Genomic DNA, 20,568 nt, shown 5'->3' on the forward strand with positions numbered 1-20,568 from the left:
AATAAAGCAAGTGGATTTATTCTAGTAACTCATCCTCTTATGCAGTATAGGACCACTATGCCACACTTCTGGATGAACTGGATTGATAACAGTTCCTTTGCTCAATAAGTTATTTTTCTACTGCATGGAAATTACTGTACTTTCTCCTGAGTTTTAACTTATACTATCTTTGATTTGAAATTCAGTACCAATACCCAGCATATCTAGCTATTCAGATAGTAACTTTAGTAAGTTGGTGTCAAATTTAAATATTTTGTCAGGTACTACCCTTCTTTCGTTTAAAAAAAAACAATGCATCAAAGCTGTATCTATTATCCCACATAACCAGTAGCTGAATATATTTAAACCACTTAACCAGTGCAAGCACTGAACAGTGTGGAAGACCTCAACTTCATACCCCAAATCAAAGAGAAACTTGTCTGGGCATTAGAGAAATAGAGATGGGCACATAGTAAGTATTTAATCAATATTTATTATTTATTACTACCAAATTCATATGAAATTCACTATGCATTAATTATGTTGGAGGAGAAAAGTATTGAGTAGGGTGAGAGAGATTAGGGAAGCACTCCAGTTATTTCCATGTTCCCTGCCTGCATTTATTTATTTATTTATTTTAAATATTTGTTTGTTTGTTTATTTATTTATTTTTCGCTGTGTTGGGTCTTCGTTGCTGCCCTTGGGCTTTCTCTAGTTGCAGCGAGCGGGGGCTACTCTTCGTTGCGGTGCACGGGCTTCTCATTGCAGTGGCTTCTCTTGTTGAGGAGCACAGGCTCTAGGTGCATGGGCTTCAGTAGTTATGGCACATGGGCTCAGTAGTTGTGGCTTGCAGGCTTTAGAGCGCAGGCTCAGTAGTTGTGGTGCATGGGCTTAGTTGCTCTGCGGCATGTGGGATCTTCCTGGACCAGGGCTTGAACCCGTGTTCCCTGCATTGGCAGGCAGATTCTTAACCACTGCGCCACCAGGGAAGTCCCTCTGTCTGCATTTAATTTGTTGAGTTGTTTTTTTTTTTGATTGTTGGTTTTACTTTATGTAAAAGTATCAGAAGTTTTCCTCTTTGGGAAAAATCTTGATATGTGGTTTTTCCAGAATTTCATTTTGAGGAACAGTCAGTTAAAACCCAAACAGACTGCATTAGCTTTTTAAAGAAATTTTAACTCCATTTTAATTTTGGAGACTTCACTCCTGCTGTCTTATTTTTTTTTTTTTTTTTTCTTTTTGCGGTATGCGGGCCTCTCACTGTTGTGGCCTCTCCCGTTGCGGAGCACAGGCTCCGGATGCGCAGGCCCAGCGGCCATGGCTCACGGGCCCAGCCGCTCCGCGGCATATGGGATCCTCCCAGACCGGGGCACGAACCCGTATCCCCTGCATCGGCAGGCGGACTCTTAACCACTGCGCCACCAGGGAGGCCCTCCTGCTGTCTTATTATGAAAAAGAAAGAGACAGTGAATTATACTGAATTTGCATTCTTTGTGTGTAGTGGATTACTTTAATTGCAATATATATTGATAGTCCCAGGTAAAGTGATATGAGAAAATACTCCAGAGAGCACGTATTTAAAACATTCCTCTCTATGATCTAATTCTGTAGAAAACTGGACATTCTGGTTTTACTAGTTGGAAATAACTATTCTTCCAAATACGCAGATAACATAAACTGAGTTACCAGAAAACTAACCATAGCAGAACTCTGTGTGTGAGTGATGGAGGGGGGGAAATGGGTTTCCCAGCTCTAAAGTTCAATTAGAGGAAGGAAACATAAAAGTATTAGACTCTAGAAAGTTGGGTTCAATTTAATTCACTGTATCAAACATTTGTTAAATTCGCATTGATTTCCAGACACTGAGCTGTTATCAGTCCTATCTTTTAATGAGTCTACTCAGTGACAGAGATCTAGCCATAGTCAGTAAAGTGTTGACTAAAAGGTATGTAATAGACATTCATTCTGGTCACCTGACATGAGGGAATGATATATTGAGTTTATTAAACTATTCTTTTTTTTTTTTTTTTTTCTTTTTGCGGTATGTGGGCCTCTCACTGTTGTGGCCTCTCCCGTTGTGGAGCACAGGCCCCGGACGCGCAGGCCCAGCGGCCATGGCTCACGGGCCCAGCCGCTCCGCGGCATATGGGATCCTCCCAGACCGGGGCACGAACCCGTATCCCCTGCATCGGCAGGCGGACTCTCAACCACTGCGCCACCAGGGAGGCCCTAAACTATTCTTATAGGTAAAGTGTTACCATGTACACCAACACGAGTTACCAAATTTTGAATGATGTAAATGATAACTAAAGTGCAAAACCCAATAAAAGACTAAATTTTTATTGTATATATTGGGTGTCTTCTATGTATATATAGCACTATACCAGATTGCATTAGGAATCACAAAGAAACATAATCATAATAATTATGATTTATTATTGGCCTGGCACTGAGCTAAGTATTTATGCATATCAATTACATGAGGTTGATACTGTTATTAGTTCTATTTTAAAAAGAGGCAATTTTGGCTTATAAAGATCAAATACATTGTTCTAAATAGTTATTTTTACTACAGAAGCAACAGGAACTCTGAGAAAAGAAAAGACCAACCAAGGAATGCTCCCTAGAGAAGTACTTGGCTGAATATGGGATTCAGGAGCTCAACTGCCATGTTTTACATTACAGACTTTTAAGGGCCATTAAATTAAAAATGAAAAATTAAAATATGGGGAACCAACACAGGGCCACAATTTTTACATGTGTTTATTTTCTTTTTACAAGTGTGACAGATATGAATTCAACAGGACCAGTCTGTTCTGGTTCTTGGTTTTGATTGTCCTTCATGCAGTATGCCAGTAAAAGTGGAGAAACCCTAAAGCTATTTCTGATTTCCTGGGGAAACTGAGAGAAGCCGAGGAACAGCTAAGTGGATGTAATCCAGGTATGATGACTGATAAAAATGACGGTGGCTTCATTCATTCTTTCTTTTAACTAATATTGGTTGAACACTCGTGCTATGCCAGCCTCTCCGTAAGGTGCTGGAAATATAAAACAGCTACTATCCCTATTCTCATGGAATCTAGTGAGGAGCCAGACATTAATTAAATGAATACATAAGAGCAAAATGAGTTACGTGATCTGAAGGAAACATGGATTTTATGAAGGTCTGTAACTGAGGAACCACACCTAGGTGGCATGTCAGGGAACGTTTCCCTGTGGAGAGGATGCTTGAAGTGAGATCTGAAAGACGAGAAGGAGTAAAACAGATGTGTGTTGTGGAGGAGAGCAGGGGAGGGCTTGCTGGGCAGAAGGAACAGTGACTACAAAGGTCCTGAGGTTTTTGTGGCAAAAATTCAAAAAGGAAGGAGGAGAGTAGGTAAGATAAGGCTGAGGGGAAGGCTGAGGATAAACCATGCACAGGGCCTTGAAGCTCTTGGTTGACAATTTTTATAATATTTAGTATTAAAGATATTGTTTCAGTATCTTCTGGTCTCCAGATGAGGCCGGTGGCTAATTCTATCGAGGTCAGTGGCTAATTCTAATCCTTGTTTTCCTACAAGGATTAACATTAACCATGTTTCCAAACCAACTTTATCATAAAGGTTTCTTCAATATTGTATTATTAGTAATATAACTATTAATGTCCACAGTAATTGGTTATCAGTTGATTCCTGCTGTGATCCGAGTTTCCAAAGGTGTAAAACCATAGAAATTTTAATGAAAATTGCAGGAGGGCAATTGTTTCTCCATTATAGGACAGAAGCACTAAGTGAGGTAACTTTAAAAGTCACATCAATATTCACATAATGAATTCAGTTGCCATGGAAATAGGCATGGCAACTGAATAATTTCTATACTTGTTTCTCTTACATGTTAATTACTTTTATATTCATGTCTCCATTATTGTTATTATAACAGACCTCAAATCCTGATAAAAACTGTTAAGACAGAAACCAAACAGACCTATCAACAAACAGAAAATAAACAGATTGGCATCAGATATATGACTGAATTTTGTGGGTGGTTAACACACAGGGGATTAGAAACTCTATGCACACTCACTGAGGAAAACAGAGATTTTTAATCATCTGAGCTTTACTGTTTTCCTCTATAAAATAAGAGTCCTGGGATACACGATCTTAAGCTCCTTCCAGCTCTAATATTTTATCCTAACATATTTTACTTAAAATGTACATTTGCTGAGTCTATTAAGTGCCTTACGCAAAGCCTGGCTTCCTTTAAGAAATGAGATTCCAAGTTCTGGACCCATCCATCCAACTACCCATCCATATAATCAGGAAGTTTTTATTTAGTGCTTACTTATTAAGTGCCTACTAAGCTTCAGTTTACATGCTAATTGGCCAGGCAGGAAATAAAAGGTGAACATATAAGTACACAAAGTAATTACGGATTGTGTTAAGTGGTGTGGAGGAATTTGGAAAGGGTGTTGTGATGAAAGGGTGCAAATGTAAAGCAGGTAGTTAGGAAAGACTGCTCTGCATAAATGATACTTAGTGGAGACGGAATGTATGGAAAGGGCCAAGAGAAAAGTGTAAAGGCAAAAACAACAGCAGGTGCAAAGGTCCTTTGCAAAGACTACATGACGGTGTGGAAGGTAACAAACTGAATTCAGAAGCAGATATAAGAGGTGAGTGATGTATTAAACTAGACATTAAAGAGATTTGCAGAAATGTAAACCAATACCACTTCTCTAAGTACATTTTTGTTCTTGTTGAAAATATAGTTATTTTACAATAAAAATATGTAACGGGTTTTTCTTTTCAAATGAATTATTTTTTAAAATTTCACATATGGTAAATATGGATAAAAGAACCAACACGAAAGCTCTCTGGGGGTCCTCGTTTATTTTATGGGGTAAAGGAGTCCTAAGACTAAAAGGTTTGAGAACCACTGGTCTAGGTCATTTCCAGTGTTGGATGAACAATCTCAATCATTACTTCCCAGCTGCACAGGGCTTAAAGCTCTGTCAATACCCTCCTCTCCTTCCTTCTCCCTCCTCACCGATCAGGGGTCCTGGTGTGTCAGCATCGCGACCTCTGCCGTCCGGACCCCCGCCACCCCGCATCCTCACATCCCAGCCCGCTTCCCAGTTCCTAGACACACCCCTCCGCAACACACACCAGGCCCCGCCCCCACTCAGGGCTCCTCCACTCCAGACCCCCGGCACCCTGCGTCTCCTCCATCCTACCCTCCCCTTCCAGCACCCCTACCCGCCAGGCAGGCGGCAGCGTCGATCCACTTGAGCAGCTGAGCGGCGCTCAGCTCTCCGCGGAGGTTGGCGTGCGCGGGCTGAATGGCCTGGCTCACGCTCACTTCGCCGGACGCCGAACGCTCCAGCTCCATGACCGGTCAAGAGTGCGAAGCAACCGGGCCTGGCCGCCGCCCGGCCACCAGCTGGGCCCGCCCCCGCTCCAAAGGGCACCGAGCCGCTGCCACCCCGGCCCCGCACCCCGCGCCCTGCTGGCCACTGGGCCGGCTGGTGCACCGGGAGGTGAGATTTAAGGGGCCAGGAATACCGCGAGGAGGGCGAAAGGGAACTCTCTTCTGTCTCAGAAGACAGTGACTCGGGCGGCCGAGGTTGGCAAAGCTGGAACCAGACCGGGTTTCTCACCTATAAAGGGGGGATAGCAGTACTTATCTCAAGAGGACTGTGCAGAGAATTAAATGAGGTAAAGTACAAAAGTCATAGCGTGTGCCTGGCTAAGGTGACATAGGTGTTTGCCAAGTAAATAGTGAGGTTATTATCCGTCTGAAGAACTTGACAGGTGATGGGGAGTTAATAATTAATTAGTTAAATGCTGTCCAGATAAATGTAGACCTTTTGCTTTAGAAGTTGATTTTAAAGTATTTAACTTCTTATTTTCTTTTTTTTCTGGCTGTAGACTGCCAGGTAGGGTGGACACTCACTCCTCCCATCCCTAGTTCAAAATTCACCTTCTGAGTCTTAGGATAATATAATGGCTCCCAAAAAAAAAAACCCTGTTATTCATCTTTTTGTTATGAAATTACCTCCACTGCCAAACAATCAGAAAAATTTAAAAAGGGCTGATCTTTGCTGGCACATCAGAAGTCACCCAATAAGGGAAGGCAATCTTTTGGTTTTAATATAGAGAATTTACAGTTAAAACCTGTCAACTTGGACTTCCCTGGTGGCACAGTGATTAAGAATCCACCTGCCAATGCAAGGGACGCGGGTTCGAGCCCTGGTCTGGGAAGATTCCACATGCCACAGAGCAACTAAGCCCATGTTCCACAACTACTGAGCCTGCGCTCTAGAGCCCGCGAGCCACAACTACCGAGCCCATGTGCTGCAACTACTGAAGCCCACGCGCCTAGAGCCCGTGCTCTGCAACAAGAGAAGCCACTGCAATGAGAAGTCTGCGCACCTCAACGAAGAGTAGCCCCCGCTCAACGCAACTAGAGAAAAGCCTGTGCGCAGCAACGAAGATCCAACACAGCCAAAAATAAATAAATAAATAAATAAACTAATTAAACAAAACCAAAAAACCGGTCAACTCATGACAAATGAGCCCAACAAATCCCAAGAGAATTTATTCTTTATGAGAGACAGAATCTAGAACATTAAATAAGAGTTCTCATTGTCAAATTTTAGCACATATAAGCTGTTACACTTTCTAGAGCTGAAATCAGTGACTCTACAAAGCAGTTCCCATTATGGAAACAGTGACACCAGAAAACCTCCAGCATGTAATAGAGCCATAGATGTCATATTGTGAGGGCTGGCTGCATCTGGGATGGGCGAGGGAATGGACGCCTGGAGAGAAAACCATGTGTCAGGCAGGCAGCTGATGTAAAAGGAGCAGTTAAGATAGTAGAGCACCTGACTTGAACTCAGGGCTCCTGACTTACCACAAAGTCTAACTGACTCCAACAAATCAGTGCTGCTTTTTTATCCTTGTGCAGATGGCCTGCCAAGCCCCAGCCTGGAGCATCAGAATGGAGATTCTGGTAATTTTGCTTCTCCTTTTAAAGGTTTTTTTTTTTTAATGTAAGGGAGGAATGAAGGAAACATGGACTTGATAACTTTTCAGGATCCTCTGTGAGTAGGTTTCCATCCCATATAAGCATAAATAAGAATTAAATGCATGCAGTTAGGGAAGTATGAAGTTTGATTTTTATAAAAAGCATGAAAATGACTTTTTTAAACAAACAAATTAAAATGTGTGCTTCCCAGATGGTCCCCTCATGTGGTTATACGCTGATTTCAATGACAGTGTTATTACTCATATCACTTTTGGCATTCCTCATTGGAAAGTGCCTCTAGGGTTCTTAATAGCATCTTGGCAGATTAGATCATTGTTCAGCAAATATTCACTGCGTCTACTAATAACTCCATGCGAGGCACTTATTGGTGTTGGGCTTGGCCACGTGACTTGCTTTGGAACGGAATGTGAGGAAGTAACAGTGTACCAATTTGGACCTAGCCCTTGGAGGTACTACATGCTCCTGTTCTCAGGAACCCCTGACCTCTGCAGTGAGAAGATGCTAGCCTGAGCTGCTGCCCCATCGGCATCTGGGTGCCGGGCTGAATTCACGTATTGCAGAGCCATTCCAGCCAACCTGCAGACTTGCAGCCTGAAGCTGATCCACACAGCAGACATGCAGACTCCTGAATGAGACATAACTATTTATTGTTGCATGTCACTATGATTGGGGGGTTGTTACACAGCAATAAATAACGGTTACATGCATGAATTTCATTTATTAATATTTTGGAAATTTTATTAAGTTATTGGAAATAAAGTATGTGTTTAGGTTGGGTTGTATTGTTTTGGGTAAAAAACAGTGACTGAAGTGATAATAATATGTAAGTACTTGTGCACTTGCTTTATATGTATACTTGGTGGCTTTCTGAAGTGATAATCTGGAAAGGGATAGCACGTGTCTGCATATGTATGTCTAGGAATGTTTGATCAAAGAAGCAGACACAGTACACAAAGTCACTATTGTTTTGTTATATATACTATCTCCTAATTAGATGTCTTGATTATGGTTTCATAGCTTTTGTTGGTTTTGTACTGATTTTCATTTTCATAGCCTCTGCCTAAAACTACTGTTCTTATGTTTTTCTGAATAACATCTGCATGTGTGAATATTTGCTATATCCTTTATCTGTTAAGGATTTTTGCTATTATGTTTGAAAAAAGGGCTTCCATTTTCCATTTCTGTTTAGAGACATCTTTTGGAGATGAGTAGGCTGTGAACCCAGCTTGATTTTAGAAGGTCATGCACAAGAGCAGGAAGGCTGATCAGGAAGAGTATGGCAAGTATGATAATCACTAGAATAATAAGAACATCTTTAGAATGTTGGTGTAGGAGGGAAACTAGACAGTTGAACCCCGTCATTCTGGAGATGACGAAATGAGATGTTGGCCCTGGGTCACATTGCAAAGATAATGGTCAGGCTTTGAGAAAACTGAGAACAAGGAGCATGAAATATAAGAAAAGAGACAGGAAAAAGTGCTTCCCCCAGAAGCAGACCCTCCAACAGGAATTTGAGAGCAAGCAGTTTATTTGGGAGAAAACTGCAGAAAGCACCTGTACGAGAGTCAAAAGTGTGGTCCTCAGACCAGCATCAGCACCACCTGGGAGCTTGTTAGAAATGCAGAATCTCAGGCCCCACCCCAGACTTGCTAAATCAGAATCTGCATTTTATTAAGATTCCCAGGGGAGTCATAAGCACATCCAAGTTTGTGAAGAACAGCCTCAGTTATTCCTGCCGGAGACATGGAGGAGATTGGAGGTTTCTACCCTCCAGTCCCCACCTTTCATTGGCTGAGGGCTGCTTCCCAGCATGAATTCCTCAGCACTTACACTGACTGCAGGGCAAGAGCGGGCTCTCAGGTAGAACTTTGCCTCCTTAGGAAGGGAGGATGCTGTCAGCTTGTACTGGAAGCTGGAACGGCGAGTGCCGAGGGGATGTTGGCAAGGCACCAAGAGCCATGATACTTACTGTTCTGAACACCAGGGGCAGCTGGGAGCCTTTTCTTTTTATGAGACGAATCCCAGGCAGAGGGTTTGGTCATTTAAGGTGTTTCACACAGAGATGAACTTTATTAGCTAGCAGTCTCTCTCTCCACCTTTGGTAGAGGTTATGAAAGGCACCAGGTCAGTGTTTTCAAATTCAAATTTATACGGATATGGTTCAAAGTTTAAATACAGAGTTCCTAAACAAAAAATTCAGAGTGTGTTTCCATATATTTCGGGTGCCAACTTCTTGCCTGGAGGGTCTTTTTTGCTCCTGGACCCTATTCTTGGGGTCACGCTGACCTTGGGAAATTGAACTGTCCCATTTAGCGCCTGGAGCCTCAAGCAAAACTTTCTCCTGTTTGTTCCTGTGCCTTCCGTGGCCCCAGCTCTCAGACAAGCATTAGGTGTACAAGCCAGGTGTTACCTAATGCATGTGGAGTGCAGCACTTTATTTTTTTGAACAAAAGCCATGTATATAGAGTCCAATATTTTCTCTTCCCAGGGTTTGCTTGGCCCTACCTTCATTCCAGAAACAGCTCAGTGGAACCCCCTGGCTGCCACCCCCATTGCTTGACAGTAGGCTGGACTCTGGGGATTGCTTTCAAATATGGAGCCAGCCTTGCATCTCTGGAATAACCCCACTTGGTCATGGGGTATAATTCATTTTACATGTTGCTGAAGTCTCTTTGCTGATATTCTGTTAAGGATTTTTACATCTACATTTTTGAGACATATTGGTCTCTCTTCTCTTTTTCTTTTTTTTCTGTCTTTGGTTTTGGTGTCAGTTTCATAAAATGAATTGGGAAGTGTTCCCTCTATATTCTAGAAGAAATTGTTCTTTAAACACTTGTTAGAATTCTCCAGTGAAACCATCTGAGCTACTCATAGCATGCTACACAGCCCTATGAAGTGTGGGTATTATTATAATTCCCATTTTATAGATGAGGAAACTGAAGCAACTTGCCCAAGACCACACAACTAGGAAATAGTAAAGACAGGATTCAAACCCGATAATCTGGCTGGAGTCTCAGCTAGGCTGAGAAGGTGACCAGTGGGGTCAGGACCACACAATTAGGAAATGAGAGAGATGGGAGTTTACCCACATCTAACTTCAAAGGCCATGCCTCTCTTAGTCAAGCTACCTTCACTCATTCATTCATTCATTCAATCAGTGCATATTTATTGAGTGCCTCCTGTGTCCCAGAGACTGTTCAAGGCACTGGATAAATGAAATGAGTGAAATAGATTTAGTCCCTGACTTTATAGAGTTCATGGTTTAATAAAATGTGCTACAAAAATGTAAATCATTCTAATAAGGATGAAGCAGTGATAAACATGTATGGAAACTAGCTGATGGCTCTGGACAGCTCCTCAAATTATATCCGGCAGTTGACCATTTACTAGACCGAAGATCACTCCTGACTTATGTGTGTGTGTTTAGACAGTCACAAACTTACCGAAAAGTGGAAGTACCATACAAAGATGTGCTTGTTGCCGTTGGAGTGTCACTGCTCCCAGGCCCTCACTGTGGACACAGCTACAAAGTGTAAGTATGTGTGTATATCTGTCTATAGTGGATTGAATGATGGTCCTCCCCAAAGATATGTCCATGTCCTACTCACCAGAACATATGAATATTAGCTTATGTGGCAAACAAAAGAAATGTGATTAACGATCTGAGAGGAGAAGCTTATCATGGATAATCTAGATGGGCCCTAAATGCAATCACATGTATCCTCATAAGATAGACACCCAGAGGACAAGTCACACAGAGGAGAGGAGGAGACAGAGGGTGGAGTGATGTGGTCATGAGCTAAGGAACACACAGCCACCAGAAGCTGGGAGAGGTGGGCACAGATGGAGTGTATCTGTGCCTTCACCTTGACTTCTGACTTCCGGCCTCCAGAACCTTGAGAGAAGCAATGTCTGTTGCTTTAAACCACCCAGTTTGTGGTAACTCGTTGCCCTGGGAAACTAATACACTATCTATAAAACTCCAAATTCAGATTTTTTTTTTTTTTTTTTTTTGTCTGCTCTGCATGCAGGACCTTGGTTCCCTGACCAGGGATCGAACCTGCACCCCTTACATTGGAAGCACGGACTGGACTGCCAGGGAAGTCCCCCCAAATTCAGATGGATACATCAGTTCCCATCCACCAATGCAGGGTTCATTTTATTTCTCTTTCCGCATATCTCTAACTCCATTTTCTAACAATGAGAAGCCTGGCTTACATCCCACTTGGCAGATTGCCTTATTTGGTCAGTCCCTCTGTGTGTATCCAATCTACCACCTCCGGGTCATTATTGCCCTTGAGGGGCGCCCTCCTCACCTGCTCAGGCTCCAACACCCAGCCAGGCCCTGTCCTGGGCCACCTCCCCACTAGGCAGGCACAGACTCCTGCTCAGGCAACCTGCACATACACACACCACCTGCTCACCTCACATGATGGCTTTAGGCTGTGTGGCTGAGGAAAGCAAGAGGAAGGAAGGGGAAGGGGAGAGGAAGAGGCGGGCCCTGACTGGGTGTGCCGGCACTGCCCCTGCTTGCTGAACGCCCTGCAGCCCCGTGCAAGCCCCACTCCCCCTGGGATCCGCGTGAGCCCACCCCAGCGGGGCTAGATGTGGCTGTGACCCTGCAGCCGGTGGGAGGGGCCAGGGCCCGGCGCCCACTGAGACGCCCTCACCCTGCAGGACCAAGTACATCTTTTCCCACGAGGAGTCATCAGCCAGGACTTGGTGACTGGAGTGATGCTGGAAGGCTAAAACCAACCTGGAGGTTTCGATACTTTATTTCATTTAGGAAGAGGCCTGTACCTAAACATCAGAGGCATTTCTTGGTGGCAAATTGGATATTTCTCCCCTATTATATAGGCATCAATCTGCTGTGAAGGAGCCTTCAGATTAAATTTCAAGGATGAAACAAGATTAGTCCTGACAGGTATATAGATCCTCAAAGAATGTGCAATAACTCCTCATAAAACAGTCTAAAAATATTCTTTCTGTCAGTTCCATACTTTGTAAAGAGGCTTTATGATTTGTGCTTGATAATATACTGCTTAAATTTTAAAATTGTTTAATACCAGCATGACTCTTCTCTCTAAAGAGATTCATTCATCAACTATTTCATTGAACATGTTATCTTAAATATGTAATATTGACCAGACACTGGGCTAAGCGTAGGTAAGGCCCCCATTCTCAGAGCTCAGGGAGCTCTCAGTCTGGTATTTACATCAGTAGAGTGATGTGAAAAGGGCATATCATAAGATACTGTACACAGTGCCATGGGGACACGGAGAGGGGAGGCTCTCCTCTGCATGGTCATCCCCAGAAACTGTTCATCACTTTGTCAATCAAGCAGCAGGACCTAAGCATCCTAAGCAAAGGGGAATGCTTTGGGGGCTCCCAGAACTCACTAGATTTGGAGAACCAGTCTTGACAGTGGGCAAGTGCAAACTCTGTGCTGCAGGGCTGAGAAGTGCAGCAAATGTTTGTTAAGAAGATTCTGGGGCTTCCCTGGTGGTGCAGTGGTTAAGAATCCGCCTGCCAATGCAGGGGACATGGGTTCGAGCCCTGGTCCGGGAAGATCCCACATGCTGTGGAGCAACTAAGCGCGTGCACCACAACTACTGAGCCCGCGTGCCTAGAGCCCATGCTCCGCAACAAGAGAAGCCACCGTAATGAGAAGCCCACGCACGGCAACAAAGAGTAGCCCCCGCTCGCCGCAACTAGAGAAAGCCTGCACGCAGCAATGAACACCCAACACAGCCAAAAATAAATTAATTAAATAAATTTAAAAAAAGAGAGACCCTATTAAAAAAAAAAAGAAGAAGAAGGTTCTGGTATGGCCTTGCCTCTGCTCCTTCCTTCCTTGTGGACCTTGGTTAAGATCTAAAGTCCCAGGAGAGAGCATCTATCTGCTCAAGCTTAACTCATATGTCTTCTCATGGTCCTAGGACTGGGGAAGGGAAGGGTACAGGAAGGGCAAAACCTGTTTCTCTTGGTTTCAGTAAAGATGAGACAGGTGCCTGGAATTACTTTCTCACTAAGATTAAACCCACTGTGGGAGAAGTTATTCCCCCAAAGGAAATTGATCTCTGATTAGGAATGGAGAAGGGAAGCTAGACAATTTTTAAAAAATTAGCAGTGACTTGTACAAAGGCATTCAGGCATGGGGAAGACAATGGGGAAAGGCAAGTCCTTGATAATGTTCTTCAGCTGCTGGATCAAGCCTCACCTGAAACCAACATACTTTGGAACTTTCCAATTACATGGACAGATAAGTCTTTTCTATGGCCCTTCCTCCCCCCACTTTTTTTTTGCTTGTTTGTTTAAGCCCATTTGAGTCTGGTTATCTGTCATGTGAAACCAAAAGGTTTCTAACTGATACACCCGCACAATGTTCTTACACAATTGCTGGCAGTTCTTTATTTTTCTTTTATTTGCTATGAAAATATTCATTTTTATTTATTTTTCCAGTCTCTGAGTGACATCAGTGCTTCTCATTTTTAGCTCATATCAGGTGAGTGATCCAGCTCCATAATATAATGTTTTTATTTTAAGTCATTTTTCTCAAATAGGTGGTATACTTTTATAATGATGTTTGATTACACGCTTTGAAGCATCCTAATAAAACAAAGGCAACACACATTGGAAATAGTTTTTTCTTACAGCAGTTTTGAAATCAGTTCTTCAGCCGTGCAGCTGACTGGGCTAGAGATGCGAAACCTCCACAGTCGTCAGTGTGTCTTTAAATCAGGCAGCCGCTCGGTCCCCACAAGGTCTCGCCGGCATAAGCCCTGCCTGGGTGCTGTGGGGCACGCAAAGCAGCATCAAAGAGATCCAGGTCAGTTCCTGTCCCTATGGGAGACTAGAAAAGTAACCCAACTTTATATAATGCTGCATTATCCTGAGGGGCTTTAGAACCGTTAATTAATTCACAAGACACTCTGCATGGGAGCAGCCACTATAATTACTCCAATTTTTCAATGAGAAAACTAAGGTCCAGATATTTACCCTGCATTGTCCACCTAATCAATAATCAAATCTGAATTCCTAAGTAACTCTGCTTCTTGAGTCACGCATCCAAGGCACAAACTACCCTTGCCATTTGCGATGTTATTTAGCTAAAATAACATGAATGTTTTAAACAATATCCTAATAATCATCATATAGCATTTGAAAAGAAAACAATGTTCTATAATGTAGATATTGACATCTTGGGTTTTTCATTAAGGATTTTTTTTCTCTTAATTTTATCACATGAGAGAAAATCAAAGAGGAGAAAATTGAAATTAACTTTACATTACAGGACAGTAATTCATAGGTCAAAAAAATGTTGGTTTACAGATTAGAACTAATAAAGACAATTGGAACTAATAAAGATTTTAGTAAATCTTAGAAAAAATATATTTCCTACCTGTTGGAATTACGACTGTCTTGCACATTCTCTCCTCGATAGAATCACACATGAAGCCTGGGATATCAAAGGAACATAAAAATTTCCTTACTATTTTGCTCTTATTCTTGTCAGAATTTGGTCAGAAGAAGTTTGGAGGCAAATGACGACAATAATTAGTATTTCAAAATCCTAATACAAACGAGGGTAGGAAGCCAAGAGGGTCCCGAATATTCCCGCAGCAAATGTTGAGAGCTTACTCTGGTCTCATGGAGCTTACCTTCTGCTGAGGGGAGACAGAAGCTGAACAAAATAAACATGTGTGTGTGTGTGTGATGCTTGGAGAAAAAATGAAGCTGGGGGTGGAGGGAGGTAGGCATGGCTGCAATTTTACAGAGAATAGGAAAGCTTCCCTGAGACCCGATATTTGAGCAAAGGTCAGAAGGAAGTGACAGAGAAGCCATGAGGCCTCTCTAGGGGAGAAGGTTGTCTTTAGGACTGTTCGCTAATGTTCCTGTCCTTCTGGCCACATGGTAGGACTATATCTCGTATCTCCCTGAGTATGAATTGATTTGACCAATGAGACGTAAGCAGCGGTGGGTAAAGGACTTTAAGGGTCAGGGCATGGTTTGTTGTGTTCCCTTCTCTTCAGCCAGTGGGGTCCGCATAGAAGAGGCCCTCTCAGGAGGCATCTCGAGCACAACAGCGTGGGCCAGGACCTAAAGCTAACCCAGAGACTCTGTTGCTGTAACCCTGAGATTTGGGGGTGGTTTGTTATTGCAACATTGCCTAGGTTATTCCGACTAATGTAGCAGTGTTCTGGATGAGGGAGCAGCAGTGCAAAGGCCCTCAGCTGGGGGTGTACGTGGCATGTTGGAGGAACAGTGCAGAGGCTGGGTGGAGCAGATGGGGCCGAAGGGTCCTGAGATGATACCAGAAAGGTAATGAAGGGAGAGAGAAGTTGTGCAGGACCTTTGAAGTCACTGTAAATATTTTGGCTTTTAGTCTGAATGAAATGGGGAATTGGGGAGCTTTGAGTAGAGGAAAGATAAGATTTGCATTACATTTCAAAAGGATAAGTCTAGCTGCTCTGTTGAGAATAGATTGCTGGAGGCAAAGGTGCAAGAAGGGGCATTAGGAGACCATTGCAGGTCATCGTAGGTATATGTAATAGAACCCAAGTGTCTGGGACGCAGGGGATGGAAGTAGGGATGAACCCAGTCACTGTCGCTTATGCTGCTTGGAAAATGTGTGATTCCAGCCCTTGCAATTCACAACTCAGGGCGTTGTGGGTGTAGATCTCCTGATTCCCAAAGGGGGACACTTCTGCTGGGGGTCCAGTGAGAGTCCCAGTCACTCCAGTCTCCTTGTGCCAAGAGACCAGCAGGAAGGAAAGGTGTCACCATTCCTGCGAGGGCCACTGACCTAAAACTCCAGAAGTAGGTTAGATTTTTGAGGAAGGCAAAAATACATTCGGCATGCAGTAATTTTCAGAGCATCTCTTGGTTCTCACTTGCCCAATTTTGGTGATTAATAGACCTGTGCAGCAGCCATGTCCTGTGAAGGACATGATGACGAGGATAAACAAGATCCCTCAGGGATGAGGATGTAGTTAACTCATCTGGTAAACCGCCTAAGCCAGTAGAGGTGTAGCCAAGGGGAATCTAGAATGGACAATTGAGGAGGGTGATTATTAGCATCATCACATTTCTGAAACCAGCTGCAGCATGGGGGATACAGTTTGTCCCACTAAGTTTCCTCTTGTAAGTTTTCTCCAGGAAAAGAGATCAGCTAGAATTTTGGAGTGGCTGGTTCCAAAGTTGTCTGACTTACTGTACAAGGCAAGTGGATCTGAGCAGGCAAGGGGTGGACTTCAGTGGATTTTGTGGTGCACTGCACACAATACCCCCTTCAGGACCCAAGCTGTCATTCTCCCAGTTACCAAGAGTGTCCCTATTCTTGGATGACATCCGGGCACCTCCCCAGGATTTGCCCTTAGTGGAAGGAAACTGCTGGGTTTTTATTTATGTTCCCTTCCCATAGGGAAGTTGTATTCAGTGACTGGCTAATTTGGGGAGTGTAAGGGCCTGGCCTCTTGCTTCAGTCTGGGACATCTCTGAAGAACACGCCTGGTTTAGAATCTCTGTGGGATTGGCTGAGGTCTCTGATGTACCTATATCATAGTTCAACTTCTCCCTCTGCCCTGTCTGCTCCCTTCCCTTCTGTGGTAGACAGAATAATGAATGGCTTCCCAGAGATGTCTACATCCTTCTCCCCAGAACTCATGAATGTGTTGCCTTACACAGCAAAAGGAAATTTGTAGACATGATTAAGTTAACAATCTGGAGATGGAGAGATTATCCTTGGTGGACCAGATGTCATCACAAGCGTCCTTCTAAGAGAGAATCAGGAGGTCAAAGAAGAGAAAAGATGCTTCACTGCTGGTTTTGAAGATGGAGGAAGGGGCCACAACCCAAAGAATGTAGGTAGCCTCCAGAAGAGGAGAAAGTCAGGAAAGCAGATTCTCCTCAAGAGCTCCAGAAGAAAGGTGGCCCTGATGACTGATTTTGGACTTTGATCTCTAGAACTATTAAAGGATAAATTGTGCTGTGTTCAGCTACTGTTTGTGTTATTTATTTATTTATTTTTTTTACAGGAGCAATAGGAAACAAATACACGTTCCCTTACAGGTAATTTACACCATTAGAGTTTTGTTCCTTTTTGCAGAGGAACTGGGGATATTTGAATGTATTGAACATGTTCATGCCACATTGAAAAAACTTACTATGAGGATGAATTAAAAGGTAGAAGGACAAATGGTTGCCCACTACTCTGCTAGCTTGGGGAAGACAAGATGGAAAAACAGGATAATAAGTTAGAGACTTAGCCTCACATTTTGCAAAGCTAGGAGGACATTAGATGCCACAGATTAAGATTCAGGTGATGACAAAACCTGATTAAGAGACAGAATGTGTGGGAAAGTAATGAGAATAAAAGGGAGTAAAAGAAGCTTTTAAAAATACAGACTGCTGTCGCCAGAAATCGATTTGTACAAAACTACTAGGAATAATAAGAATGAAAGAAAATGACTATATATGAAAAGTAGCATGTATGTTTTTGGTAAAAGAAGGTAAGAGGAGTGGAGGAATTGTTCTAAGAGAAAAATCCAGGGTCAAGGTGTATCTTTTCCTGCTGTATTGTGTGTCTGTTTCCTATGCTAGTGTGATCAATCATCAGAGAAACTGTTTGGGTTAGAAAACTTTGATTAAAATATTTGGCCCTCCTTATAATGTAGTACAGAATTCTCTATTGGCTCACATGAGTTTTCAGATTGTTGGTCTCTTCTTGATGAGAAATTGTAAGCAGTGCATTTTATTTGCCTTTTCAGTGATCTGCCTAGAAAACAAAGATTTTGTGTGGTGTCATTTTTTTTTTCTTTTGTGTCAGGTCTTTGATTACCTAAGAGGGCTGCATCTTACAACTATATATATATATGTTAAATTATATGGGAAGCATTGTCAAATAAGTATTATGTTGTGTCTAGAAATGATATAAAATTCCTGGAAATCTGACATGTCCAAATAGAATAACTTTGACAAGTGAGAGTTTTTCCCATAACTTTAAGATTATAAAACTGAACTGGGTAGGAATTTCCAGAACTAGATTCAAGCAGAACAAGAATTAATATGGGGCTCAATTAACTGATGAGGGTGATTGTAATTTCTTCCAGATATAAGGAAACCTTTCCTTTTAGACTAACTATGACTTACAGCACAGATAGGGAGAAAATGATTGTTTCATATCTCTTCATTGCAAGCCTGTTCCTAAAAATTGTACATTTTAGAACAAGAGTCCAAATGGAGGCCCACACTCCATATGTCTAAATATTTAAAAATTATAAATCAAGTGAGCAAATTGTTAAAATATGTCTATCCTCCCATCTTAAAATATACATTTATAATGACAAAATGGAAAGTTGGCAAAATAAAAAACAGAAATGAATTTATTATTACACATGTCTTTGGGCTGATGATGTTTGGATGAGTAAGTAACTGTTTCATATCGTAGCAAGTTACACAGCCACTATGTGCTACTGTTGCACATACTTCCCTAATTCCCAGGTATCTCCCCAGTCAGGAACTGGAAAAAGAAGAAAAGAAAAAAAGACAGAACTCCCAGGAAATACCTTGGTGTGCAATAGAATCTATTGTATACATAACCATCTCACAGTAAAGTTGTCAGGTGAATTAGTTTCTCTTTTCACCTGCTGAAATTTTTCACTGAACTTCTCCCAATGAAATCCTCCCACATTCTAAAGCAGTGTTCACCTCTGACTGAAAAATCACAAACCTTTATTAAATTCAGACACCTTTTGAGGGTGTAGGGCAAGCAGGGTGGAGAGGCATTTCCCTGAGACCTGGACAGTGTTACTCATTAGAATGGATATTTAGGGTTAAGGATGGTGCCACGTCAGTGAGTGCCAGACCCCAAGAGTATCACATGTATAGTTTAATAAAAATTTGGGTGGGCGTGCCTGTGTTACATGGAGCCCTTTAAAGTGCAGGACCAGGGAAGGGGGCCCCTTTTAATATAAGGGCATTGTCACCTCATTGTTCCGTTACATAGGGACAGAAGTCTAGGAAACAATGACAGGACTCTATGTGGGGTTTAATCCACTTTTAACCACCACCCCCCACACCCTCAACAACAGAACAAAGATGAGGCTGCAAACCTACTGTTTAGTGATCATGTTCATTGTTTCCATTCATTCATGTGTCAGATGCTGTTCTAGGCATAACAGTGAGCAAAGCAGTCAGAGTTCCTGCTCTCATAGAACTCACATGTTAGTGGGAGAAGACCAAAGATAAACACATAAACTATAAGTAAGATAATTTATCATAGAAATATGTGCTATGAAGAAAATAAAACACGAAATGGGGCAGGGGCAGGGGTGGACAACTTTAGCTACAGGGGTCGGGGAAGAGCTCTCTGGGGAGGTGACTTTTTGGCCAAGACCCACAATAAGAGTAGGAGGCAGTAATGCAAACATTGAACACATTAGCTAACTGGATTTCCTGATATTAGAGGGTTAAGAAGAACTGCTTTTTAAACTTCAGCACTTGATGAACATCTTAAGTACTTAGGCCCACTGTCTTGCTATCATCTGTAGTGCAACAAATATAAAAATTTTCATAATTCTGGACTTTCTACCACACCTTGATAATTAATGCACAGAATATAAATGAATGTGCTGTTAATGTGCTGTTGGATTCTGTTTGCTAGTATTTTGTTGAGGATTTTTGCATCTATGTTCATCAGTGATATTGGCCTGTAGTTTTCTTTCTTTGTGACATCCTTGTCTGGTTTTGGTATCAGGGTGATGGTGGCATCGTAGAATGAGTTTGGGAATGTTCCTCCCTCTACTATACTTTGGGAGAGTTTGAGAAGGATAGGTGTTAGCTCTTCTCTAAATGTTTGATAGAATTCGCCTGTGAAGCCATCTGTCCTGGTCTTTTGTTTGTTGGAAGATTTTTAATCACAGTTTCAATTTCAGTGCTTGTGATTGGTCTGTTCATATTTTCTATTTCTTTCTGATTCAGTCTTGGCAGGTTGTGCATTTCTAAGAATTTGTCCATTTCTTCCAGGTTGTCCATTTTATTGGCATAGAGTTGCTTGTAGTAATCTCTCATGATCTTTTGTATTTCTGCAGTGTCAGTTGTTACTTCTCCATTTTCATTTCTAATTCTATTGATTTGAGTCTTCTCCCTTTTTTTCTTGATGAGTCTGGTTAATGGTTTATCAATTTTGTTTATCTTCTCAAAGGACCAGCTTTTAGTTTTATTGATCTTTGCTATCGTTTCCTTCATTTCTTTTTCATTTATTTCTGATCTGATCTTTATGATTTCTTTCCTTCTGCTAACTTTGGGGTTTTTTTTATTCTTCTTTCTCTAATTGCTTTAGGTGCAAGGTTAGGTTGTTTATTCGGGATGTTTCCTGTTTCTTAAGGTAGGATTGTATTGCTATAAACTTCCATCCTAGAACTGCTTTTGCTGCATCCCATAGGTTTTGGGTCGTCGTGTCTCCATTGTCATTTGTTTCTAGGTATTTTTTGATTTTCTCTTTGATTTCTCCAGTGATCACTTCGTTATTAAGTAGTATATTGTTTAGCCTCCGTGTGTTTG

General features: G+C 42.2%; 1 protein-coding gene across 1 annotated transcript in view; it reads right to left on the bottom strand.

Moving 5' to 3' along the window:
- Positions 1-5,343, bottom strand: part of ACOT12 (acyl-CoA thioesterase 12) — a 56,690-nt gene extending 51,347 nt beyond the window's left edge. The window contains exon 1 of the mRNA XM_060091790.1: positions 5,211-5,343. Coding sequence (XP_059947773.1) covers positions 5,211-5,343 — 133 coding nt within the window. The remainder of the gene's footprint in view (positions 1-5,210) is intronic.
- Positions 5,344-20,568: the final 15,225 nt, after the last annotated feature.

Source organism: Mesoplodon densirostris, chromosome 3, assembly GCF_025265405.1.
Source record: "Mesoplodon densirostris isolate mMesDen1 chromosome 3, mMesDen1 primary haplotype, whole genome shotgun sequence".
NCBI classification, from domain to species: domain Eukaryota; kingdom Metazoa; phylum Chordata; class Mammalia; order Artiodactyla; family Ziphiidae; genus Mesoplodon; species Mesoplodon densirostris.